Raw genomic sequence first — 27,920 nt, 5'->3', positions numbered from 1 at the left:
AACACAAATCGGTTACATTTTTTTTATCCTCATATTGCAATATAAAGAATAACAGGCCTTACATGCGTCAACTAACCCCAAAGGGAAGGTGGCAAGCATCCCCAATTGGGATTGTTTTGCTAGCAACAAAGATAACAACCACATGCTGTGGCCTGGCTAAAACCAAATATAAACCTATAGCTCTGTTTCCTTATAAACACACTAGAGGACAAGCTGAGAGGAGAGACACAGAAGAGCTCTTACCTCAATCTGAAGTGTCTTCTTCCTGAAATTAGATGACCTCTGACCCCAATTCTTAAGAGTTTCAGTACTGACATTTTTAACAGCGCCCTCTAGAGAGCAACATCCAATACATATGACAACCCACATGTCAACCAACCCTATTCTTTCTATTTTATTTTCTGAAAAATATGAAAAGCAATCACAAATGATACAAAACCCACACACATTCAGTACTGTATAGCAGTTTATTCATTTCTGGCATGTTTTTAAATATATTTTATTCATTTATTTATATATTTTACATTATTCTTGAACTTGATTTCTATGTCTTTCATACATATGCGGCTGAATGATGAACCGGAGAAAAAAAATCTGTTAAACTCTGAAAGCTTAAAAAAAATACAGTTGGTTAATTTGTGAGTAAACGATACAAAATTATAACATTTAATACAAAATCATTCGTCTTAATGTTGAGTTAACGCAAGTCAGTGAAGTTAGCCATGCACGGTTCATCTAATTCATGATTCACATCGAGCTTTAGCTTTAACGTGAGTCGTTCGCCAACCAAACACTTTACTTTTCAAATGAATCTACATCTCTCTCAGTACCGGCTACATTTGTCGTGCTGTATCGAGGAGCCAGTGCTACACTGTTAAATCTGTCAAACAGCTGCTCAAGTCCCCACGAGAGCAAATACACGATTGAACTTGTCAAATGGCTCGAGACATCATGAACAGCATTCATCCATAATTACTTTCTGCCCATTCTTGTCTGGGTAATTCTGTGTCTTGAAATATCCCTGAGCCGCAGCGTTTCCACATCAGCTTTCAAAACCACTTGATGGCTGTCTCCATAATGGCTCCATCATCTCATCACATGCTCTGTTATTGAAAAGCACCATTGATGGCACCACAGAAACTAATCATTGGCAATGTCTGTAAACATACTGTCATGTTTCGATGCAACACGGATCTCTTTTACATCCAGAGATGTTGTTTTTGCCAGAAGGGAAATGAAAAGGCGAGAAAATAATGTGCAGGTTTTTGCCATTTTTTTCTGCTAGCACACACTGAGCTGTCTGCTCTTTACCAAAGCTCAAAACTCCACCAGTGTAAATGTCAACAAGGCAAAAAGGGACACAACAAAATGTAATGATTCTCAGATGAATTGCTGCATCCTTAGTTTGTCACCACTAATTGGGAGTCTAAATAAACCAATCACACATTTTTGCATGCACACAGAGCTGCCTATTGAATGGCAGCATTAAAATCTAACCTCTCTAGCACTCTGCATATTTCAATCTACTTTTTAAAAAAAGTCCATAGACTGATTTGATATGTAGACATTATTTACAGTTTTTTTTCCCAGTAAGGCATGCCATTATTCAAAACTTTCAGTCAGCGAGAGTGATTCCTTTATTAGCGGGTTACAGTCTCTGTGTCACAGCTGAAGTTGTTGCCATGACGATAATACTGCATACTGAGCGAGGAGGAGGGAAGAGAAAAAAACTTGTCACTGAACAATTTCTGAGAATAGTTTGCCAACTTGTGATGTGAAGTTTCTCCAGTTACCTTTGCACCGCAGAGCAAACAGCGAAGATCCTTCACACCGGAGGGAGGTATCGTACGCTCACAGCACAAATACAGGCTTCTTCTTAACGGCTCAAAAATACGAGTCAATAAGATATTGAGCCTGTGAAATGATTTCAGAGCTCGTGGTTGTGTATCACGCTTTGCAAACCTGCGAGTAAACTGTGCATATCAAATTAAAGTCTGTGAATGGGCAGAAAAGATTTGTAGATGTAGAAAATTATGAGAATGTGAGCACAAAATTTGTCATAGGTGAGGGAAGTAGGCTACTTTTCTAGGCGATTTTTTTCTTAAAGTAAAGTTACCACAGTATTGCAAAGTTACAAAATCATTAGCATCAAATGCTCATAAAGTACCAATGAAAAAGTACTATGTAAAATTACCCATTTCAGAATACAGTGCAATTTATTGAACTAAAAATACTGCAGGCACAAATTTAAAGCTGAAATTTGAAACTATTGACATTTGTCCAAACATTATTTCAACAGTATCATTACCGCAAATCATCTTCACTTAGTCACAATTTTCTTTTTTCACAGGTTCACATACAACCACAGACTTTGAAATTATTTCAAGTCCAAGTCTTATTGACTCAGATTTGAGCCAGTTTATTCCCACACAATCTGTGTCACTTTCACCCCAGAAACTCAGTGAGCAATCTCCTTTTATTTTGTGGTGAGAAATTATCAACCAGAAATTGGTAAATGCAGTAACAATCAGACTTGTGGAATTGCAGACGGGAAGAGAAGAGAAGCTGTCTGAGTTTCATTGTCAACTTCTTCTTTGTCAACTTTCAACAAGACAGAGCTCGACCATCTGGCACCGAACGACAGCAAACCATGAAAACTGAAAACTATTATTTGACTCAAGTTGACGTACTTCACGGGCATAAGTTGCATTCATAGAAAACAAGTACATTCATCTAACTATTATAGTTTTTCACACTAGCTTTGGTTCATATGAGACATCTTTAGTTCACTGAAATTCAGATGGGAGAACAGTTTGTGGGTATTTTTTGGGGAGTGTTTTGTTTGTGTGTTTCCCTGCTGGATGAACACAGTGAAACATGTCAAATGATTAAAGTGGCACCTCAGATAAATTACACACTGAAAGCTAAAGTGCTGAGGCTTTGTCAGAAAAAAAACCCCCAAAATACACAGTCATGTTTGACAAAATGAAGAAAGACGGATAACATCAGAGCAGGAGAAACTTTCACAGTTAACTTTCCCCTGTCTGAATAATAGATGTTTTGTCGCCACCTGGTGGTCATACCGGATATGAGGTCATTGTTGGCAAAGTTTCCGAGCTGGATTTGCACTGCAGGCACAAAGGCCTCTGTCATCACTCATCGCTGCGTTCACATTTCAGAGCTTTTGGAGAAAGTGATTATGTGAAACAAAGAGGAGATTAATGGCTCTGCACCAAATTTGACATAAAGCTGAACACAGGGCCAAAATATTTCACCAAAAAAAGTCCAACAGTTGATGATGCTCCTCCATCCATTGTCTCCTCTGTTGTTTACTTTATATGAAAGGCAAACATTTGTGTCAAACACAGGAAATATGAAGCAAGCTTTCAGTTAAAATCAATAAATCCAAACATATGTGAAAGAAAAGTATTGAGCCAAAGTTAGACTGACATCAGTTACCATGACTAGGTATCACCTGAATTGGTGCCAAGTGTTTTATCAAATTCATATGGCGCATAGTTCAGCAGCTACCTTGAGTTCCGTTTATTGACATCTGGTTTTAAAACACCAGAGTAAGGCAATCAGATATGGCTATGCACAGGTGTGGCGTCTGAGTATTGTGCATGCTCGTGCATGGACTGTGTTTACGTGTCCAAATTTTCATGATTGACAACATGAAAATAAAGTTTATTTGCACTGTTTGGCTGAAGCCTCCTCGGGCAACAAAAATACATCTGCTGGCTTTTTCTTTAATTATGAGAAAACAGAGATGAAATGTTAGTTAGCAAATGGATACTGACATCAGTTCGAGTCTTGGTGAGATAGAAGAGGAGGCAGAGCAGGAAAGATGCAAAACTGATGTAAAATTGTTTTTTTGTGATCATCCTTCATGAAATGTTTTTGCCAACATCCTCTAGACTTTGTTTCAGGAGCATTTCTGCAGTTTAGGGAGTCAATCCTTTTGGCCTGGAAGTCACGGGTACAATCCCTGTAACATCAGGCTGTCCCTGCGGCTCAAATAACATCTTCTGCACAGATTGAGGTCACACGTAGATGCCTTCAGGATTGAGGCTGGAGGACATGGTGCTCTGGAGGGTGCGAAGGTCGCTGGGTAAAAGACGAGAAGAGCCAAGTCGTTTCAGAGAGCCAGAGTCCACTTCTGTAGCAAGCAAAAAAAAAAAACAAGTGGTCAGCCATCAAGGAGAGGGGACACAGTTGACCTGTGGAATCATTGTGACAAGGAGTTTTAACTGCCGTTAACTATAATATGTTGAGAAATGTGGTAAACAAACATAAAACGGGGGTGAGATTGTACTTTTGAATGAAATTTTGATTTCTCTTTTTTTGTTAATTCTACTTTTTTGGGGGTTTTTTTGTTTTTGTATAACTTCAACCTAGTAGTAAATGAGTTGCATATAAAGGTAAAGCAGAATAAACACAATGCCCACCAGAGCTGTTGCCCATGAACTGAATGCTTTTTTCTACTACCAAAACTCGTTTCCAATGTAATTTCCTAAATTTGGCAGGACATCCAACCAGCCTGAAGACCTCACAAATCAGGGACTGAGATGAGCTGCTGTCAGGTCAAGACTTTGGTGAGGACGAACGTGCAGATAAACTGCCCTGAGACGGTTTGTGCAGAAATAAATCGTTTGTCCAAATCACTTTTTGCATTAGCTATTCGGGTGAAGATGCCAGAAGTGGAGGTCCTTTGGTTGTGAGGCTGTTTGGATGTACTGCCAAATTAATGGAACAACATTGGAGACAAAGGAGAAGTCTGAGAGAAACATATCTACTAAGTGCATGAAAAAAGTCTTTAATTTAAACCTGTGAAAAATGGGAGCAAAAACCAGTGCCTTTTGTTTAGTATAATTTACCACGAAGAAAACTAACTAAAGAAATGTAACAATTTGACATATTACACCAAACTATACTTCACCATCTTGCACAATAAAGCTCTAGGATTTACCACCACTCAGCTTACTGTAATAATTCAGTAACTTGACGCAAGTAACACAAAACAATTGCCACTGTGGTAAATGAAATTATATGAAACTGAAAACCAAAACCTTCTGAGGGATTTGTGTCAGAGAAGAATAAAAATAGGGATTTTCCTTTTGACTAACTGCGAAAGTCTTGCAGCATTTTTTAGGGCTGCTAGTGATTTGGTCCATGTAATGGGGTTACTGACTTAAGCTGTTATGGCACAACAGTCACGCCTCAGCAGCTCTCACATGTCATTCTCAGGATGCCCAGGAGGTGGCACTGTGTACATACACATGTGAAAACAACACTGCACATACAGCTCCTCAATCAAAACGTGGTTAGCTGTGAAATTGAACTTTTTAACAAGGTGATAGTGGCGTGGCAAGTCTCTGTTGGTGTGCACATTAATGTGTGTGTGTGTGTGTGTACATGCCGTTGGTATCTCCTGTAGGTTGAGCAGGCAGCACGGTGACCTTGGTACCAGTTTGCTGAATGAACTGCTGCAAGTTGACCTGTCGAAGCTCTTTTGTCAGCTGCTCCAGCTCCTGCTCCTTCTCCTGCGAGGGAAAAAATACACAATGACAATTAAATTAAGTCTATGACAAGGCTGATTAATACAGCCAGTGTGCATTTAAATGAGGACTATCTTTAAAAAACTGCGAAATCCATACACAAATTGGTCTTATAATACTGATAAAATACTTTGATTCAGCCGCTGTACCTAATTTGGAGCTTTTTGTCTACATATCTGCATTAAAACGGACGCAGCTTTAACAACAAACAATAAAATTTTAATTTAAAATAAATATTGTTATGGCACTTATCAAAACAACATTACAAAGTGCTTAACACATAAAATCACAATAAAACAGACACACAGGAAAATACAAAAAAAATTAAAAAACAATAGTTGGTACACTGTACACTAAGAATAGAAACTGATAGAGAACTTATAGGAATGCCTTGCATAAAATAAGTCTTCAAAAGTCATTTACGTGATTTAAAACCTGGAAATCAATATGGTATTTCACTGTGCTCAAAATCTCCAGAAGTCATAACCCAGTTGAGCCAGCTAAAGAGAGGAGTTAGCTCCCAGATGGTTACGCAACTGCAGGCGCGGGATTGTGTACTTATTCAGGCCCCTCTCTAATCAGGCGAAGAATGCTGTAATACCCTCCCTCCCTTCTCCTTCTCATTACCTCATGCTTCCCACACCCTACTGGACCTCGCCTGTACATGGAGCACTTCGCTTCATACAAGGATGCACGCAGCCAAGGATCCACTGCGCATCCCTGCAAGCCAGAGATTAAACTTCGCTTCACTGCCCACAACTTAATGAGCTTAGATTTCTACGGTTCCACCTGTGTGCAGAGAATTTCCACACGCTGCAAGTTTCCTGATGAGAATCACATTTTAAAGTAAAACTTACGCATCCTCCATACGTATTTGCAACTGCCAAGTGTACTCTAAATATTGAAGCTTTGGTGTTCAAAAATCCAAACACTAAACAGGAGAATCTGACCTGTAATCTCTTGCTGGACTGGCCAAGTGAGCGTTCCAGCGCCCTGCAGCTGCTCTCCAGCAGCGCTGTGTGTTGGCTCTGCATTTCAAGCTCTGCCTTCACTTTCTCCAGCTGCGCTTGCACCTGCAATCCAGAGTGAAAATAAAGAGAGAGAAGCCAGTGTTCATCACTGTTCTTCAGGAGAGGCGGGCAAAAGTAAATAATACTCATAGCGAAGATGTAGGGGGGCTTCTTCATTCCTTAATGTGTTTAGACCTTCAGAATCTGAGTTTGTCTGGAGGTAAAAAACAATGCGGTGTGATGAGTTGTATATTTCTATGTGGAGAAAAACTTAAAGCACTAGAGTGTAGGATTTAGGGGGATATATGGGCATAAATTGAATATAACATAATGAGTATGTTTATTTTTTGACAGTAAGAATCAATGTGTTTTTGTTGCCTTAGAATTTGCTGCTTATATTTACATGCGGAGTAGGTCCTCATCCATGGAGTGTGCCATGTTTCTACAGAAGCCCAGAATGGACAACTGGCCAAAATTATATGCTGCTATTGTTTTATTCTCTGTTTAGTATTTTTATTGTATTTTTATTTTATTCATTGTACTATTCATAGGTTTTAAGGATGGAGAGAAAGCCAGGGCATAAAACATTTCATTGCATTGAATGTACAATGTACTTTTAATGTATATGAAAAATAAACTTTAACTTGAACTTGTGCCAAATTTGAAAAAAGTGTGTCATGGTCTTCTTGAGATATTGTATGCAAGAGTGAGATTGATGCAAGGTGACAGTGACCCGTGACCACCAAAATCTTATCAGTTCATCACATTTGTGCCGAATTAAAAGAAAAAAAAGCCCTCAAGGCATTCAAGAGACATTGCATTCACAGAATGGGATGGACAGACAGACAGATAATGTAACATAATGTATCTGCAACAGCAGGGGGGAGGCATAAAAAGGTGAGCACACATTAGCAGGTGCTGCGCTAAGGGCTAGTCAAGAGCAAGAAACTCTACAGTGTTTTTACTGGTTTTAATCACCTGATCCATTTATTTTGAAGAGGAAGAGACAGAATCGTAACTGGGAGTTTATGTATAGTCATGGAAGAAGTTTCAATAGTTCAGCAAACTACATTCCTCTCTGTTTACATGGTTTTAAGTATTTTTTGGAGACAAGGATAAACTGGATTGTACCTCCTCCTCATTGACCCTCTGGTTGAGCTCAGCCTCCTGCTGCTGCCGCTCCTGCTCCAGGCCTCCCTCCATGCTCTACACAACATGACAGGTATAATATGTAATAACATGGAAAGTAATCTCCACAGACAACCACAGTAGCTCCACTTTTCAATTCCAAGTTTCATATGATTCCCAAGGTAGCTGCTCATTGAGCTCACCTGTATGTGTGCCAGGTACTCTGCAAGCTTGGCCTCGCAGTCGCGCACACGGCCCTGCAGCTCGACTAGCTGTTGCCGGAGTTGCCGCTCGCTCTCGTGCTCGATCTGCAGCTCGTTCTGCCAGAATTCCTCCTCCTCCATCTCTGCATCATTCCTTCTCACCTGCTGCTCTAAAAGCAGCAGCTCCTCCTCCAAGTTTCCTCTCTGGAAAGTGAAAAATGATTCAGCTTCAAAACTCTTGGGCCCCAAAGAGAATATAAAATGCTTATTATACAAAACACAGTAAAGGAATAAAAGATGATGCAGGGAGGTAACAGCACATTCACACATATGAGCTCAAAAGATGGGACACTGAAAGGCATCAATTAATTATGAATGGGACCTTTCGTTGCAGCCTACTGCCGCCCTAACAGCTAAGAAGACTAAAAATGCTGTGCACTAAAACCTGACAGTAGTACATGAGACATAAAATCTGCCATTTTCTTACCTCAAATGTTTTCAGAAACATTTTAGTGTACAGTTTAGCTGTACAATGATAAAGTTTGTGAAACTGCTGCCATGTTGAAAACAGTCAACCCAGAATGAAGCACCCTCCAACCGTTCCTATATTGCTGCTGAACAGTAAACTAAATGTTTCTGAAAACATTTGAGGCAAGAAATACGCAATGCAGAATCTAGATTCACATCTGGCTACTCTGTAAGTTTGATCGTCGTAAATGGGCAGTGATTTACATAACTGATAGCGTTAGATACTCCTCGGTTCTGGTTTTGGTTGTTTTTAGGGCTGTCAGCATTAATCGCAATGTGATTAGGGCCATAAATAATGTGTTATTTTTATTTTATCCCACCAATCACTGGCAATCCTTGCCAAAATCACTGTCTTTCCAAAGTTGTATTAGCTTCTTCAAAAGGGGGTGAAATAATGCTCCAAATTTAGGCTAAATTTTGACAAGGAAAAATGGCTTCATCACAGGGGTCCCTTGACCTCTCACCAGATATCTGAATGAAGGGGAGACTATGGGTACCTTTGAGTCTCCCCTCAACAGATATGCCCACTTTCTGCTAGTCCCATGCAGTTTTTTCATGCAGTATAAATATGTTATTTCTGCAAATTGTATCTGAATATTTCTGTACTTTGTGGTCCCTAAACAGTCTTGAAACTGCTACCACCTATGAGCTAACCATGCAGATGCAGCTAATCAGACTGATGTCAGCGGGCAACCGCATCGACGATACTGGACTAAACTGCAACTCCTGAAAAGTCCTCCTGTCATTTGATTCTTAATCAAGAAAATCTGGTAATAATTGCTTCACCTGGTGAATATGGACTTCAAAACTGTTTTAAAATGCAAAATAATGGAATTGTATCCGTGTGCTAAAAAATGTGATTGATGCTAATTTACTACTGAAATTCACTGATTAATTGCTTTTTAAAAATTAGATGTTTGACAGCCCTAATTGTTTTCCTTCAGTCAAAGTGGATTCTTGCAAATGTCATTCAAAAAAAACTGTAAGGAGGCAAAGGAACGTGATTATTTTCACAGATTTTCCGTCTCATGTATTACTCTCGGGACATAGTGACAGTTTAAATGACAAAAACTTATTTTTAATCAAAAGTTACCAACTACAGCTTTGACTGATTTGTAAGATTTCAGAGTGCATGTGTTATGGATCTGCACACATCATCTTTTCCTATAAGTAACAGCACTGGCAGCTGTGATTTTACACACTTCGTTGGCTTCGCTGCCGGCCTCCTCGCAGTCTCGCAGCTCGGCCTCGCAGCCCAGCAGACGGCTCTCCAGGGCCTGGAGTTTGTCTCTCTGCAGCTGCACCAGCCGGCTCAGCTCTCTGGCTGGACTCCCAGGTACAGATGCTACTCCAACACCTCCAACCCTGCTGAGGTTCAGACTCACACCCTGCTGCTGGGCCTGTTTGGCTGGATGGACGGATGAGTGGGTGGGGGGGAGGGAGATGAAAGGATGGTGTTTGGATTATTGACAGATAAAAGCAGAGAGGGAGGGAAGGAAAGAGAATGAGAACAGCATGCACACAACTGATAATACTACTACTACTGACAGCAGTAATAGCTTGAATATACTCAAAAATAGAAACACACTACCTTCAGCATCTCTGCTTTTCCCAAATATGTCCCTCAGGCCCCTGGCCCCTCCAGTGAAGGTCAGAGACTTGCGTTTGGGTTCCCTTCGTTTGAGCGAGCGGTCTGTCCCTGACGGGCGGAGCTTGGCCAGAGGTGGCAGGCTCTGCCGGTAGAAACCACGCTCTGGGACGCGAGCCTGCCCGTCAGAGGTGGGCCGCTCGCTAACAGACGGGCCGGTTCGTTGGAGGATGAGCTGGACGTCGCTGGCATACTGACCCCACTTGTTGAGGGATACCACAGGGTTCTCATGCGGAGCCAGGTGACGCTCTGTCTCACGCCATTTCTCAATCAAAGTGTACCTGCCGGTGCGCCCTGGGACAAAATGAAAAATTTGATACAGCTCGTGCTTAATTACATTACTTTCCTTTAAATTTATATATATTTACATTTTCTCAATCCACCTCTTACTACAAGTGATGGGGACTTGACATGACCGTAAAATAATATGTCAAACAAGAGATTTTTTGTATTTCCTTTTTATCTCTGTCCTCTTCCCCCTGTTTTGAAGGGGACGGAGCTCATTTGGAAACAGTTCATGCCATAAACTTTCATACACAAATCAAGATTTTAAGATTTGAATCAAAAGTGATGAGAGCTCTGGGGTTGTTTTCTTGTTTTACCTGGCCTGACTGACTCTTCAAATTTAAATCTAATTTATCTTAGCTTTGCTTTTGATTAATCGCTTAGGAAATCAGTTTCAGCAGGGGTGATGCCTCATGCTGCGTTCACAATATGAGCAACCCAGCAACAGCGTAACCAGCTACATTATCGGCAAGTTGCTGTTGAAGCGTTGTGCTCGTTCGCATAATTGCGTTGTCACAGGCTTGTGTGTGTCTGCTACTTGCAACCATGCATCTCAACTGAACATCATCTCAAGTTTGTATTTGGCCACAAAAATATCTACATTTTTGAATAATGTCTGAGCCCCATTTTAACATCACATTTCTCCTCCCTATTTTATCCCATTGTGTTCTGCACATAAAGACAGCTAAGCTACATAGCACAGTACCCCAGCCAGAAACAAAAAACTAATATGATTTGTAGTGTCTCACGCCATCCACAGCAACATGTGTGTGATGTCGCCAGCTTTCATTGAAAATTACTTGTAGTATGTTGCTGTTAGGCTCGTAGTGTTTTTAGAGGGGACGGCCCATTGCTGAAATATGTCCCAAGAGCTCATCAACCCAAAAACAAACACCCAAAGAAATAAAAAAGAAAAATGTTTGCATTTTACTTTCTTTAAACCCTGGATTCATTACATTTGTACATTATCTCATTGCACATACACTGAAATTTTACATATCTCAATAAGGCTGTGAACGCTGCGTGTTTAGGTTTAAGCACAAAAACGGCTGATGATAAGGCGTTTATATGATAGGATAGATGAAGGATATATGATAAGGAAAGATCCTGTTTTGGCTTAAAACAACCCAAGTTTGGTAGCACAAAAGCTGATGGAAAAGCAGGAGCAGGTCGGTGAAAAGCACCCCAGTGTGGTGGTTCAAGTGCTGCTTGGAAACGCAGCGACAGGTCAGTAAAAACAGCAATTTGGAGCGACTGGCATTTCTTTTTGGAATAACGGGCTGTCAGTGATATCGGATTTTGGTCCAACAGGACATTTTTTGGATTAATGGCATGACACTGCCTTAGACTGATTCAGCTCACTCTTGTTCAGTAAAACTTTGTAGGTATTGCTTTCTCCTTGGGAGGTCCCTTTGACCTATGGGGTTCCCCAAGGATCTATTCTTGTGTTCTTGAACAGATGAGTCACAAACACACAACCCACTTTCATTGTTATACTGATTACACCCAGATTTATGGCTTGTAAAGTAAAATGCATCATTTACTGGCTCGGTACCGTTTGCCTTTGTACTACTAGTATATTGTGAAAACTCCCAGTGGTAAGACGTTACTGGAAGCATTTAAAAAATGAGGTTCAAAGTGCATTGCAGCTAAGAGAGGAAAGACAGGACAGATTCAATGAAGTCTTTGACAGCTCTCCCACGCCTGTGCAGCATTAGTAGTTTCAAAGAACTTTACCAGCGTGATTGGTGAAAGAACTTTAACAGTGGGAAAATTCAGCTCAACAAACAGTGATTGTGTTGGGAAAAAGGGCTACGTTCAATGGTTCATGGCTCTGTGTGTGTGTGTGTGTGTGTGTGTGTGTGTGTGTGTGTACGCCTACATTCTTGTTTGTGCACATATAGATAAGAGTAAAACACTGCCCATCGTACCCTCACAGTAAGGGTCCTTGTAAAAGAGGCACATTCATCACTTCAGCCATTCACATCAAAGTGCCCCGGGCTGGACAAAAGGCACCGAGAACACAAAGGACAGTGAACGCCATAACTCCTGCTACACTGTCACCATGAAAGACGTGTTTTAACACTATTGGTTGTTGAGAAATCCCTGTGGAAAGCAAACAACTTTCAATTTGACGAAATGATATCTCATGCTCTTAGATTCACATGCGCAATAAGTACAGAATCAGAGTTATTTCTCTACAGCAGGTAAATAAACCCAAGTCTGCAGCATGACTCATCTCGTTTTGTGCAGCCCATTTATGATGAAAATCTCTTTGTGCCCTCTAGTCACTTTTCATTTTACTGCAATTTATCATCTCTAGTATGTCTGACAACCTGCCTAGCCAATATTGGACACAACCCACACAGCAGAAAATCCCCATAGGGATTTATGAGGCACTAAATATCATTTACTGCACCTTAGTTTAAGTTTTTTAGCACGTGAGCCAGATTGAGAGGATTTTATCTCATAGTGCTGAATCTACTTCTCTTGGTGGTAGTCATTGTCATGTTATTAGCTGGCCATTTGGATTTTACAAGACTTTTTGGGGATTATTTATATCGGGCTGTGAAGCCCTCTTTATATAACAAATAATAATTCATATCTTCTGCTCATATTCTTGTGATAGTTTTTGATGATTTACAAACACCAGAGATGAGTGCACAGTCTCTCATACTGTAATAAGTTGTTATGAGCTTACCAATGGCTTGTGCCAATGCAATGACCACTTCCTGGCATGTGGTGAACTCTGTGACCCCGCACACGATGCGCTGCACTCCATCCACCCACACTTTCAGCTCCATGGCCTTCATTCAGAGGCCCTCATTCCTCCACACCACAAGAGGGTGCAAATAATGTTCAACTGTCCATCCTTAAAAAGAGAGAAAAAACAATATTCAGTGCAATGAACTGTGTTACATGGTTGCATTTAACACTTTAAGCTTAAAACAAAAACCTTAAAGATGTACTGGAAATGTTTGATAATATTAGCCCAAGGCGCAACCTGAAAAATTAAGAAAAGTTAACGGAGAAGTGCTAAAAATTGCAGTTCTTTGAATCCCCACTTGAGGCTGGCTCCAGAAACATCCCCATAGACCCCCATGTTAACATGCCCAACTTCACAGCAGAAATAAACATGTTTACAGACTGGTAAAAAAAAAAAAAAACCATGTCACTACAGTCTATGAGTTGCATTCTCTCCTTGCTCCTCCACAGCTCAACCCTCTCATCCAAATATGGTCATTTATGTCTCAAAAAGACCAAGATGGCGATGGCCGAAACGCCAAATTCAAGGTTGCAAAACGGATTCCACAAACCATTCTTGACATCACGGCAGGTATGTCCATTATTTATCCATAACAACTTCAATTTGTCATTGGTGTGTTTACAGTTTGACCCCAAGTGGCCAGAAAAAAATATTGCAGGTTTTTAACTCATTTAGTTTACTTGAAATAATTAAATTGCATATGAAAATTTCTTTCTCTAGTAAATGCCGTAACCCTCTTTGTAAAGTTACATGTATATATTGATTTCTACTGCTTGTTTTCTGTTGTAGACCCCTGTTAAAAATTCAATAAAAGTTAATCACAAAAAGAAATAATCAATTTGGCCAACTAAATTTTGTAAAATAATCCCGATCATCTCATCACAACGTCATTTAGCCAAAACTTGAGTTTCCCTATAACCTTGGCTTGTGTAATATATTATGTAAATGTATCTGCAACTATTCACATCCCCCTGAATCCCATTCAGACTCTCAGACTCTGTCCAGAAACAGAGGAACAAATTGATGAATATTCACATCAAACAGGCAAATCCTATTTGACTGGCATAACTCTGGGTTCGGCACAGCCCTAAACACTTCCAAGAATGACTTAACAAACCCTACACAACACTCTTGCTACAATATGGAAGAAAAGAGCTAAAGTCTTTAAAAAAAAATATCAACCAAGCACCACAGGGTTGAACATAGTGACACCAGCTTCCTGTAAACGAACAACTTGCAACAATTCACAACACTTGTTCCTCTGAGGTAGTTTCCTGTGATGTTGCTGATAAATTGCTGCAAGAACACACTTGTGGTGCAGTGATTGTGACCGTCTAACAGGCCTCATCCAATATATTTTTCATTTGCCGGTGTCGGTGCAGGAAAGAGCGGTCGCATGCACGCAGAACGAGAGCCATTTTCAAAGTGCTGACACAAGCACCTCAGCAGCGAGGCAGTCATTACAAACCTGGCAAGGCCACAACAGCAGGCCGGCGCAACAGAGCAGCGAAGGAGCTGGTGCCTAATGCTCAGACTATTGCAACCCTACTGGGCAGCGGCACTGCTTTTTCTCCGACTGGGCCATCAGTTCAGCTCTGATCCTTGACTTCCATATCGCTTGAGGCCTCCCTTAACAATTTAGGTCGCCTTCCATCTTCATCACAGCTGGGATGGGACTCCCACCCCTCCTGCAATTTAACTACCAGTCCTCCTCAGGCCTTTTCCTACTGAGACTGCATTACCGTGCACGCTCCTCTGCACTGAGGGCATCTGGTAAGGGCAAGTCATGCCTTCGGTGGGGAATGGGATGATTTGTAACTCCAGACAGATACCGCAGGATGGATCTGAACCCAGATGTCCTAACAGCTCAGTAAACGAGACCATGAATACAGCTCAGTTAAATGCAGAGAGAAAGGGGAGAAACTAAAGGAAAAAAAAGGGGGCATGAAGGTGAACAGCAGAGGGATGGAGGAATAAACAGAGCAAAGATGGAGGTTTGGGGTTTCCAAAGAAGCACTTTTGGGATGAAAAAGTAATGAAACAATATTCATTTTGGTGGAGGTTCAGGCAGAAAGTCAGGAAAGGAAACGTCATGCTTCTGTAAGATTATCTACTCAGCAAGAGGTCAGTGGAATGAAACAATTTCTAACCGGATTCATTGGAAAAGTTTGACCTGAAGATTATTTCTAAGTAAACTTGTTGGTTTAAAGGAGCAGTGCGTAAGTTTAAGTGGGATGAGTGGCATCTAGCAGTGAAGACTACAGATCGCAACCAGGTTAAACTTCTTCCTGTTCGAATTTCTGCAGTGTTCATTGTTCAGGATGTTTTTACCAGGAGCGTAATTATCCTCAGAGGTCTCTCCTACCCCAAAATAAACAGACCGTGTGACTAAAACTGTTAAAAACACTGAATAAAGCAGTTTCATGTTAAAAATCAGTGTTTCCCCTTTCCCATTGGACATATCAGAGACGCCACACTAGCCCAGCACCAGCTTAAGTGTGCTCACCTTTTTTCTCTGGTAATTTAAGATCCAGACATTAAGGAGGTTTTTACCAGGAGCCAGATTATTTGCAGAGGTCTCTTCCTCTCTAAAACATACTGACCAAATAAATGAAACCAGTAAGAACACTGAAAAAAAAACAGTTTCACGTTAAAAAAATCTGTTTTTTCTATGCTGTTTGGCACAACAAGGGTCTGCTAACTACGGTGGCCGACGGTTGGTTGGTTTATTGGTATTGGTATTGGACATATGGCGGTGCAAAGTTGTGATTTCCACATACATAGGGACCCACTCCCTATGTAGTTATCAATGGCTCATTCTAAGGTAACAAAAACACAACTATTCATATTTTCAGGTAATTAAACACTATCAAAAATATTGTTTATATGATATTTTATTCTAACCAATATATTCCACTAAATCTTACATGTTGGACCTTTAAATTTGCAGTCAGTTTAACAAAAGATCTGTGACATAACACACAGTACTCTAACAGATGATGTGATGATGCCTTTAAACTGTCACAGCTGCTGCTGAAATGTCGTAATACAATGTTTATTCAATGACGGGTGATATTGAAGTCACAGCAGGAGGAAGAGCCAGTGTTGACACAAGCTTGTAAATCTGCTCCCTCCCTCTCTCGCTCACACACGGATACACACACTTTTTTATGTGCACTACACACACACACAAACTTGCTATAAGCACATATATGTGAGAAGTCGTACTGAAGTCATTCACTCCTTTGTGATACAATCACCATGAAGCTATCATCAAAACAGAGAGCAAACTAAGCTGCAGGAAATTCAAATTGTTACTTACAAGTCCAAATCAATCAACAATGAGAGACTTTAAAGGATAACTCCCCCATTGATCATTTGTACACTGTATCACTGATTGACAGTTTTGAAGTGAATTTGGGAAGAAAAGTTTGTTTTTCTCGCATGTCTCAACAGGGAATGAAAAATCAAAAAATCAAGAAACATTTAAGAAATGCAAAACCACTTCAGAAAATCTGTTTACAAACTCGCACACAACTTGTGCAGTATAATCAAAGTCTCATTTATCCAAAACACGTGCTTTTTTTGCTAAAACTTTCAACTATTCAGTGTAACACAAGGTAAATAAGTATTCCATCAATGTGCAAATACTCCTACATGGAAGGTTAAAAATTTAGGCACTATAAAAGTGGTACAAAAAAATGACATGAGTCTGGCAGGACAGAGCACCACATAAAGACTACCTGCAGTGTCTTTTCAGGAGTCACCTTTTCCACCAAGGTAACAATTGTATTAAATTAAAAGATCATTGATTCAGATCCTTGGAGACACTTCTTGGCTACAAGCTCAGACAGGCTCTGGTCCACTAAAATATCAAACATGAGCATCAAAACTTGAAAAACATTAGGTCAAAACTGATCTCACTAACACATCTTTGTTATGTTCATTTCATTCCCTGACTCACTGGTCCTCAGATGCGAATACCACAACATATGCCAGCAGGTATCAGAAGCAGCATACAGCGCCATAGGAGCAAGCAGATGTGCAGAAGCAGATGTTGTTTAGATGAAGCGAGCGGGCCTATAGCTTTTTATTCTTTGATCGTTGAAATTTTGTGCTTGCAAGTTGAGCATGGATGGATGACTGAACAGGACTACAGGGCACAGGCAGCCCAAAATGTCAGGGGCCCCTGGGGTTCAACTGCAAAATCTCACTCAAATTAACGACTCAAAAAGACCACAAAGAACTACATAAACAGGCAACACTACCATAAAGAGACACAGTATAACTCCAGAGGAACTACAAAGATATAAAATTACCACAAACACATGCAAAGGCACAACAAAAACAGCCAAATCAACCACAAAGAGACACAATATAACTACAAAAAAATAGCAAAATAACCACAAAAAAACACATACACAAAATGATCACAAACACATGCAAAGGAATTACAAAAACTGCCAACTCAACCACAAAGAGATACAATATGACCACAAAGAGATGCAAAGGAAGTGCAGACACACAAAATATCTACTAAAGTAGATAAAACAACCACAGACACACAACGCAACCACAAATAGATGCAAAGAAACCACAAAAAAACACAATATAACAACAAAGAGATACAAAAACTTAAAAGGGAACAAAATAACTACAAAAGCAGGCATAACAACCACAAAAGACACAAAATGACCACAAACACATGATGCAAAGGAACTACAAAAACAATCAAATCAACCACAATATAACTACAAAAAGGTGTAAAATAACTACAAAAATGGGCAAAAAACCCAATATGACCACAATAAGATGCAAAGACATTAGATAAGACACAAAATAACTGCGAAAACAGGCAAAACAATCACAAAGAGACATAATATGACTACAAAGAGATGCAAACCCACTGCAAAGAGACACAATATGATCAAAAAGGACAAAATCACACAAAAAGATGCATATTGACACAAAACAACAACAAAAAAGGGGCAAAACCACCACAAATCTATCTTGCTCCTATGTAGGAGAGGTGGCGTGGCATTTTGGGTATCGGTGCCCAGGACCCATTGTCTCATAATCTGTCCATGGATCTGAGGCACACAGGATATAGAAGCTGTGACCTGGGACTGTAAGGTCAGGCTATGTCAATGTCAAACTAATCGAATTCTCTGCACAACAGCATCCCTGCTGCAGTCTGTTTCCTTGTGGAAACGAGCTTCGATTTTCTTTACCCTGCTAATAACTTCCAACACGTGAATCACTGAGAGGCACCTCAGCCGCCCCTGTGGGTTCTTTGACGACAGCCGTTGCTGCTATTGTTCTGAATTTTCATCATGCTATTTCCATACTTTCTCTCCGTCTTTGATCTGAATTGCAGTCACTTTGAAGCCCCCGCTGCCAGAGTGTGAATAAATAAATCATACGAGCTACATGGCGAGCGTACACAAATTAGTATGCTGCAACATGTGCGGTTCTATTTCGGTTCAGCTTCCCTGTAAATGTATACTTTCCATATTTAATGTCAGACTCGGCTCCACAGTGGGTAACCTCAGAACCTGTGGGAAAGGTGCTGTAGCTGCTGGAATTTCCTTTTCCATTAGTCACAGTTTAATAAACACACGGACTTAATGCTTCACATTCCAGACGCACACTGAATCCCTCACTCAGTCATCCGTTCACAGAGAATCTAGGACAGTAAAGTTCAGCCTCCTCCATCTAACAGTCACTGCAGGTGGAATCATCTTTGTACAGCTTCAGAATTAAGAGGCCGTGCATGTTTTTGAGTTAGACATTTGTGGTTTTGGACGACTTCTGCTGCAGCCCTGTGGTTTCAGACGTGAAGAAGACTGTGTCGTCTGGGCTGTGAACCGTTGAGCTAAACTTAGTCGTGACTTCAGTCTGCCTCCCCTGAAGTTTCATTCTCAGGATGCCACAGGAAGGCAGAGCCAGGGAGGGGACGCAATGTGGCAAGACAGAGTTTTCTGTTTTTCCAAACATGGATGGTAATTCGTAAGATGGATCAACACAAACATACCACTGAAAGCCCTTTTAACATCCCAGAGATCAGCAAATCCAGATTGAAAAATGTAAAAGAAAAGCTTTTAAAGGAGCAGTGTGTGTGATTTAAACTGTTAAAAACACGGAATAAAGCAGTTTCACATTATAAGTCAGTGTTTCTCCAATGCTGTTCTGCTTGTAGCAGAGTGGCTGATAACTACAGCCGGTGGCCAACGCAAAAACAACCCTATCAAGAGCCTGTGTTTGGTTTGTCCACACTGGGCTACTGTAGAAACATGGCGGACTCTGTGGACAAAGACCCGCTCATTATGTAGATATAAATGGCTCATTCTAAGTTAACAAAAACACAGCAATTCTTATTTTCAGGTGATTCTACACTAAAGAAAACATACTAACTATACTACATTCCCTTTCTGCCAATATATTTCCCGAGATCCTACACACTAAACCTTTAATAAGTCAAAATAAGTACAAGTGTGGGTTTAAATGCAAATATCCACCAAAGAGTTCATTTCCTGCCTTGTTTCAGCCCAGTGCTCTCTCACTCAATCACTTAATTAGTCTTTAACAAACTCATTGATTAAGCTTGAACCCTCTGACCTTGGCTTCAGCAGCACACCAACAAAAACAAACAAACCAGAATAATGCTGCATTTGACTGCCAAAAAATTATAACTTAAAAAGAAATCCAACAAAATCTGCACAGACATTTCACCAGCACAAGTCAAATGTAAAACACCACTGAATATTTCAATTGCACAAGTTTCACTGCAAAAATATAATTATAAAAATAACAGTTAGGTGATTTTTAACTATCATCATGTGTACTTTTGTATGGATACTGTACTTACTGTACCTTATAAGTTAATGATATCTATTTATTTAAATGTACATAAATAGTCTTTTAATTCAGTTATTTTAAGACACTTTTAGGTTGTTATTGAGTGTGTTTAAGACATTTTTATGTACTGCTGATGTGCTGAAAACAGTGCAGTGTAACTATAGAAATTCTGAGACAAATTATCATTTTTTGTACTTCACTAACACACCTGAAGACGAGATTTGAGTGACTTTGCATCAAGACGACGTGATGTTTTGAAGCAGCAGCTGTACTGAGCAGTTCAAAAACAACGATGATGCAATCAGAGGCCAATTTTTAAAGCAACAAGGAGGTGGAGGCAGCAGGAGGGGGTCCACTGAAACAAGTGGCGCACAGACAAAAGAGCATGCTGCAGTGTGTGTGTGTGTGTGTGTGTGTGTGTGTGTGTGTGTGTGTGTGTGTGTGTGTGTCTGTGCCCACATGGCTAGCAGCATGACTGGATGCAAACAATCCCTCACCATGGTGACCCAGCTCTGGCTTTGTCCGAGGCCTTACACAGATGACTGGATTGATTGGAGGGCACGGTATGGGAAAGTAGACCAAACAATCACTAACAATTAAGAAGCAGCCCGTGCTTTCCTGTCACTTCCTCTTTGTTTCCTCTGAATGTGGGCTGCGAGAAAACGTAGAGGTGTGTACTGCAGCAAAGTTTTCTAGTACTCAGGATTAAAGAGGGGTGTTACTGGAACGTCTCAGAGTTGGTCTGCTGGTGGAAAGAAACAACGAACTCCAGTTTAACACTGGAGTCTATGTACAGTTTAGTCAAAACGAATCACTGGTTGAACAATTACTTTAGTTGAATAAACATGCATCTTATTTATTACATACAACTCTTACAGAAGTTTTTCCTTACTGTAGAATAGGAAAAAAAGATATACTGTGGGGATTTGCGTGATTTGTCGATTAAACTATCATTACTAGATGGCACAAGAAATAGTCGTCACTAAATATTCAGAATTATTATTTTATGCATTTGCATACACTTAATTAAATTCCAATGTAATCATTAGGTGCGTTTTCTAAAGTTTTGTTTGTAAGTTGTAACTTTAATTTAATGTCATGCTTTGTGGGATAGTGCAATATTCATAATGCATAGTGTAAAGTGACACACATTTTAGCAGGATGTAAAATACCATTTGGTTATTTAAAAATATGATTATGATTATAAATGGCTCTTATAATACAAAATAAGTATTTATTTTGTTATTTTTTAAGTATATATTTATTATAAATAGTATTTATTTTAAGATTTTTTTTCTGACAGTATTTAACCTTATAGGCTAAACTCAATCTCAGTCTCATCTACAGAGGAACATAAATATCAGTCCATCCAGTAGTTCAGATACTTCAGTCTGGATCAAAGTGGTGGATGAGCCACACTGAAATACCTGCTGACTTGAGCTTTTTTGTGGCATGGCTCCATGGATGGCAAATATAAAAAGCTAATTAGATTAGGATTTGACCCGCGTCCTCAGACACTTCTTGATGGAGTGTGGCGGGGGGCTCAGTGGCCCTCAAAGTAATATGCTCATGACTTTGTGATTCTGAGTTGGCACACAGCCTGACATATTATACAGCAGCATCTCTCCTTTGTCTCCTCACTGCTCCCACTACACAGCCTGCTATTGCAACTCCATCCTAAAAATCTGATAAAACTATTAAATTGATTCAAATGTTAAACTGGACCAGAATAGTCACCTTTCAGCAACACCTTTTTCTTTTACAATATTCAACCTCTGCTTCAATCTCTCCATGAGTGCACTGATAGATGCAGCTGTGTGCCGCCCAATGGAGACGTCTTTTAGAGATTACTTCCACATCAACTTTGTCAGCCGAGGAGAGCGAGGTGGCTGTGGGTTAGACAAAGGCTGGAATAGGCTGAGGGAATAATCACACTGAACAGTTTTCCATTCTGTCACTGAGCTATTCTGTGAGATGCAATTTAAGATGTTTCAGAGAACAAACAAGCAGTGAAGTTTTACATGGATGCAGCACACAAAATTACTGAAAACAACAAAACTAGAAGTGAGCAGGTATCGTTCACAACATCCACAACCCTGTGGACATAAGTTTTTAAATTGCACTGTAAAATCTGATAATGTTAATGTTACTTGAAATAATCTTGGAAACCAATTTCCTTGAGAAAATAAAGTACATATAACTATTAATCCGAATTTATTTTTACTCCATATCTAATCGCTAGGTTTACTCAAAATTTAGCCGGATTTATGTAATTTTAAGAAGTTGTTGCAACTTAAAAATGACAAGTGAAATCCCCTTGATCTTTCTAACTTCATTAAGTCACATTAGTCTGACTAAACTTAATGAACATGTTTAAGAAAATATAAATATGACTATGACTAGTTTGCAACCAGCAAAATACAGTAATGTAGTACAGAAGGTTTACTTCTGGTTTACTGAAGTTGCTGAAACTTAGAAATAACTTATAGTTATATTGACAATCGGTTTTCTCGATTTTTTTTAAAGTAAACTTAAATCAACTTTTAATTTTACAGTGTACCAAAAAACATTAAAAAAAGGGGGTTCAAAATCTCAGCATTACATTGTTTATATTATGACACGTGCTGGGAACGACCGCCACACTGAGATGACAGAACTGCCACCTGCAGTCTCAAAAGTTAAAACTAATCAGCTTGGAGGAGACAATAAGCCTTTAACCCTGTAAGTCTCTGAGCTTAGCGGACATGGAGGTGGTGGGAGGGGGAGTCTCCACTGGATTTACTCTGTAAAGTCTGTCAAATTAGAGTTTTCTGCTCCTCAAGCACATGTCTGCTGTTGAGGCAAATATCAAGTACATGGAAAGACGTGTTTACTGGTTAGATAGCTATGCACTGTGAAATCTGTCATTTGGATTATAAATATGACTGAGGAGGGGGGCTTAAGGGACACAGATGAACGGGATGCTTAGAGAAGTCCCTGCATTTGGAATTTGGCACGTTTATTTATTTACTTTATAAAAGGTAGAACTTGCTTTGGCCAATTCAAGATGAAAATATTGCAATATGTAGTTACTTTTTGCAGTTTTTTCTTAATTTGTCAACTAGAAAACAAGAAAAAATAAATAGGCAACTCAATTAATCATTCAATCATTTTGGATAAACAAGCAGTTTGAAAGCACCTTGGATTTTAAAAGTAATACGTATCTTTTCTTTAGTGTATAATTGCCTGAAAATAAGAATTGTTGTGTTTTTGTTGCCATTTAAATCTTCATCCAAAGTCCACCATGTTGCACCACCATGTTTCTACAGTAGCCCAGAACGGACATACCAAACACCAGCTCTGGATGGCAAAGAGCCAAACAGCGCTGTGAAAACACTGATATTACATATATAACTGCATTACTCAGTATTTTCGACAGTTTTAATCACCAGGTCTTTTTGTTTTGGAAAGGAAGGACGTGCAGATTCGGCTCCCATTTAAAACCCTTCTGAAAAATGAACTCTGACGCATTTCTCAACAGAAGTTTTACCTGAAAGCATTTTGTAATCCTCATCACTAAATGTCAAAATATCCCCCTAAATCTTGCTTTAAGTAACCTGGTTCATATTCTTTGCCTGTCACTAGTGAACTGACTCATTGACGTCTCCTTTGGATCTCAACTTGTCAAATTCTGATGCTTGGTCAGTGGCCTATTGCATATGATACAGATGCATTGAGCAACTTCTGTAGTATAAAGAGTGAGAAAGTCCACATAACTCTGGACTTTCACCTGCGAGCCTGCTGTTTGTGTCCTGTGTGAAACCAAAAGTCAATTGAGTCATTTTAGTAACAATACAGTGTGCTAGTATCTGTTAATATGCTGGTGACTTATGTCATGTGACGTATGTGATGTGCGTCACGTGATTTAACATCTTTCTTTTTTAAGCCAAAACATTTTTTTTCTAAACCTAACAATGTCCTTTTCTTGACTAAACATAAAGAAGTAAACCTAAAAGCAAAGTGTTTTACCTGCGATCAAAGTTCATTTTGAAAAAAGGCATGTTATTAAAGAGCAGAAACTATACAGTCCCTCTGAAAACGAAGTTTATTTTATTTTGAAAAGACGCAATGCATGTAACAAGAGTGAACTGACAAGCTTTCCCTGTGTGCCCAAAGCTGACACAGGAGGTGTACCTAGTGCGTCATATTTTGATGCAGAGGGACACTGAGCAAGCGTGTGTATTTTAGCCCTCAACTGTCAAAGCATTTCATGTCATTTCATTTGACAAGAAAAGGTTTCTGAACAGCTATTGGTGACAACTTTCAAGTTATTCCTCATCTATAAAAAAGGAAGGCATGTTGAAATATGCTTCTTTAAAATGTAAATAAAAGGAAAACTGTAGGTCAGAGGAAAAACAGTTTGAGAAGGATAATTTCTGTTTTGCAAATGTGGGCCAAGAAACATAACAATAAAATACCAAAATACCTTTAGTGTAATTGTCTTGTGCCGGCGTGAATAACTGTTTTGTCATTGTTTTGGAATTGCTGAGTATTCCTACCACAAACAGTGACTTTTGTCCTTGCTTCTATCACACGTGTGCCTCAAGGACTTCATCTCTCCTACTGTCGCCGTATGACTCAGTTGAAGGAACTCTGATTAAAGCCACTGCTGAGTGAGCGCTTATTGCCCAACTCTATTAAGATCATTCATCATTGCAGGGCTCAGCAGATCCGCTCACACACTGACCACTCACTCACTTCCTGCTGGCTCATAGATCAGGTATGTTACCGAGAGGATAACTCCATTTAAGGATGCATTGTGGTGTGCAATAAAAGTAAGTTATAAAACTGACTGCCACATTAGAGAAGCATTTGAAAAGGGAGGACACGGAGAAAATAAATCTGACCCTCTTGCGAAATAAAGTTATGCAACCACAGCTGAGCAGTGTGTGTTAGTTCTTGTGTGTTTTCCTGTCCTCTGGATGAATAACAATAAAAAACAAAATGGTTTGATTTCTTTGAGAAACACGGGAGGAAATAGATAATGAGCAACTTGGCAATAAATGTCCTGAAAACTGCAGAAAAATAGCGAGCGTTGACAGGAGAACATTTAAAGATTTTAGGGATGCACAATAATATCGGCACATCATCGGTATTAACAGATATTTAAAATGAAATATCGGAATGAGCCAACACACTGATTTCTGCTGATATGACAAACTGATTTTTCTTTTCTTTTTTTTTATTGACAAAGTAAACATACACAAAACATCAACCCTACCTTAAACTTGTTTCTTATTTTAAACAATTAATGAATATTGCATACATTGAAAAGCATTGTATTTCATGCCTGTGTCTGCTGGTGGGCCATCATGATAAGAGCTTGCGTAATATGATTGTAATTCCATTACAGAAGAGACTTTGTGATCTCTTATATGGGATTGGGAAAAAAGTGGATATCATCGCGATATCATCTATCAGCCAAATGAGTTGTTATAGGCTATGTCGGCATATCAAATATCGGCAAAATTTAGGGAAAATGTCCTGAAAGTAAATGTAGAATTACATTAAACTTTTTTTAAACACTTTCTTGAGATCATTTTCTTGTTTTGTTTTTGGGCCATTTCTTGATAAGGCTCTTGTCATCCTATTATATTATTTTTTATGAGAAATCAAGCCAGTTTGCAAAAAAGTCCAATATCATGCATCGCTATTAGATATTATCCAAAGAAATTGGGAAAATGTCCAGAAACTTTATGTAGAATTTTCTTAATCACATATAATTAAACTTTTAAAGAAAAAGAAATATTTATCATTTAATACTTTCCTTTTTTAGTATTGTTTTTGTCAACTTTTTTGTTGCATATTTTCATTTTTTTATTTATGTAGAATTCTCTTAATTAGGCCTATATATAATTAAAACTATGTTACAGAAATAGAAATAATTTAAGCATTTAAAGCATTTCTTGTTTTAGCACTTTCTTTAGGTCATTGTTTTGTTTGTTTGCTTGTTTGTTTGTTTTTACTTTTTGTTGCGTAATTTCCATTTTCTTGTAACTTTTTTACTAATATATTTGTCATTTCGGGCCAAATTCTTGTTAAATTGCTCATCGCCCTCCTCCGGTGTGTTTTTAAAAGAAATCAAGCCAATTTACTGCGGTTTCAAAGGGTTAACAACCAACAAGCTTGTTTTACTGGCAGCAGATATTAAATGTTGGCTTGACTGACGCATTGAAGTCACAGCAGAGACATTGACAGCATTCAGCCCAACAACATACCTGTTTTCTGCAGCAGATCAGTGAGTGTCTGAGCATTTGAAACTCTCCTGTTGTGCTGTAGCCTCAGTGTTTCTCTCCGGGATTAAATCCGGTACTTTCCTTTGCATGTTTTGCGGGCTACATGCGGGAGATCCGGTTTATTCCGCGGCGTGTGCTCCTCCTCGCCTCTGCAACCCGTGTGGATGTAAACATGCGTCCGTCCGGTTACTGGACATCCGACATGAGGCTCTGGGCATCTGCCTGTGAGCCTGTTAGCTGCTGCTGCTCTGCCCCACCAGCACTGAGGGAGACCACTGAGCTTGTTGTTAATTGCGTCGGAACTGAACTGGGACACCGCAAGGCATGATGGACCGGTTAAAGCTGCAACGCACTGGCGACGCAAATGGACCCCGAGATCCACTCAGCTGTGATGCAGTCACGATGGAGCTGGAGGGGTTTGATCCAAGGAGGAAATGCATCAGGACAGTTATATATATGTGTGTGTGTGTGTGTGTGTGTGTGTGTGTGTGTGTGTGTGTGTGTGTGTGTGTGTGTGTGTGTGTGTGTGTGTGTGTGTGTGTGTGTGTGTGTGTGTGTGTGTGTGTGTGTGTTGAGATAAAAAGCAGTGTTTCAGGGTCACATTGTTTTCAGAAAAATCAATAATTAAAGAGTTTTCACATCTGTAGTTCTCTAGTTCTGTCTCTACTCATCTTTGTATTGTGTTTTTGTTTGTTTTTGTACAGTTTATGTTAATATAGTATGGAAGCATAACACATTCACTTGATGGAAAAAAAAACGTTTTTATGAGCTACTGAGATAAACTCAGAATTATGAGAAAAGTTTTAAATCTATTCTGTTTTTTTCTGAATAAACGAGGTTATCATTTTAGAATGATCAGAAAGTTTTTTTTGGGTAGAAAATAAATTCTGTTTAAATTAATTAAAGAGAATGTCTTAGAAAATGAGAAGTATTTTAATGAAAAACGTGTTTTGTTTTTATGAATGAATGAATATTTTTTAGATTTTAGAATAATAAGAAAAGTTTTAACAGAGAAAAACATGAACTGTACTAAATTAACAAGATTCTCTCAGAAGGATAAGATATTCAAAAACTAATAATAATGAAAAAAAGTTCCTTTTTATGCATTAACAATATTATTATATCAGAATTATGAGGAAAAAAATCCATGGGGGAAAATGTTCTGTTTTTATGAAATAAAGAGATTATCTCAGACTTATGTTAAGAATTAAGTTTTAACGGGGGAAAAATTTGTGGTATGAATTAACAAGATCAGTATCTCAGAATAATCAACAAAAATCAAATTTTTTGTTTTGTTTTTAAGAATAAAAATTATCATCCTGAGAATTATGAGAAAAGTGTTTATGAGGAAAAATCTTTTCTGTTTTTAGAGAGGACGGTTGGCTTTGGTGGAGGGCTGCGCTCTCCAGGTGCCCTTCAAGAGTCACATGTGTTAATGTGACATGAATGGAAGAAGTCATATCTGAATGGAGAGCCAGGTCAAGTATTTCACACTGTGAACTGACATGTTCAAATTCAAATCAGCTTTACTGGCATGAATGTTTGTCACATTGTTACCAAAGCAAAATAACAAATTTATTAGCCACACAGTATACCCTGAATACAGCCTTTTTGGTTTTCAAAACTTCCTACTTCCCAACAGGCCCTGGAGGATATAACT

At 39.2% G+C, this 27,920-nt stretch overlaps 1 protein-coding gene across 2 annotated transcripts; it reads right to left on the bottom strand.

Annotated features, from left to right (window-relative positions):
• Window positions 1-453: 453 nt before the first annotated feature.
• On the bottom strand, window positions 454-26,672 carry rassf8b (Ras association domain family member 8b). Of its 2 annotated transcripts, XM_042511683.2 has the most exons (9): window positions 26,243-26,671; window positions 13,062-13,232; window positions 10,019-10,369; window positions 9,630-9,835; window positions 7,900-8,103; window positions 7,700-7,774; window positions 6,509-6,631; window positions 5,420-5,543; window positions 454-4,159 (listed from the first exon to the last, which is right to left on the bottom strand). In XM_042511683.2, exons 2-9 carry the CDS (start codon window positions 13,171-13,173, stop codon window positions 4,044-4,046), a joined length of 1,311 nt encoding a protein of 436 aa, XP_042367617.1. In that variant the 5' UTR covers window positions 13,174-13,232; window positions 26,243-26,671; the 3' UTR covers window positions 454-4,043. The 2 variants fall into 2 exon arrangements, with proteins under 2 accessions (XP_042367617.1, XP_087928927.1); XM_088072801.1 differs by lacking the exon at window positions 7,700-7,774 and having other exon boundaries at window positions 26,243-26,672.
• Between the last annotated feature and the right edge of the window lie 1,248 nt (window positions 26,673-27,920).

Source organism: Plectropomus leopardus, chromosome 22 (genome assembly GCF_026936395.1).
Source record: "Plectropomus leopardus strain MGB_pleo_1.0 chromosome 22, ASM2693639v1, whole genome shotgun sequence".
NCBI classification, from domain to species: domain Eukaryota; kingdom Metazoa; phylum Chordata; class Actinopteri; order Perciformes; family Serranidae; genus Plectropomus; species Plectropomus leopardus.
This window is presented reverse-complemented; position numbering and strand designations above follow the sequence as displayed.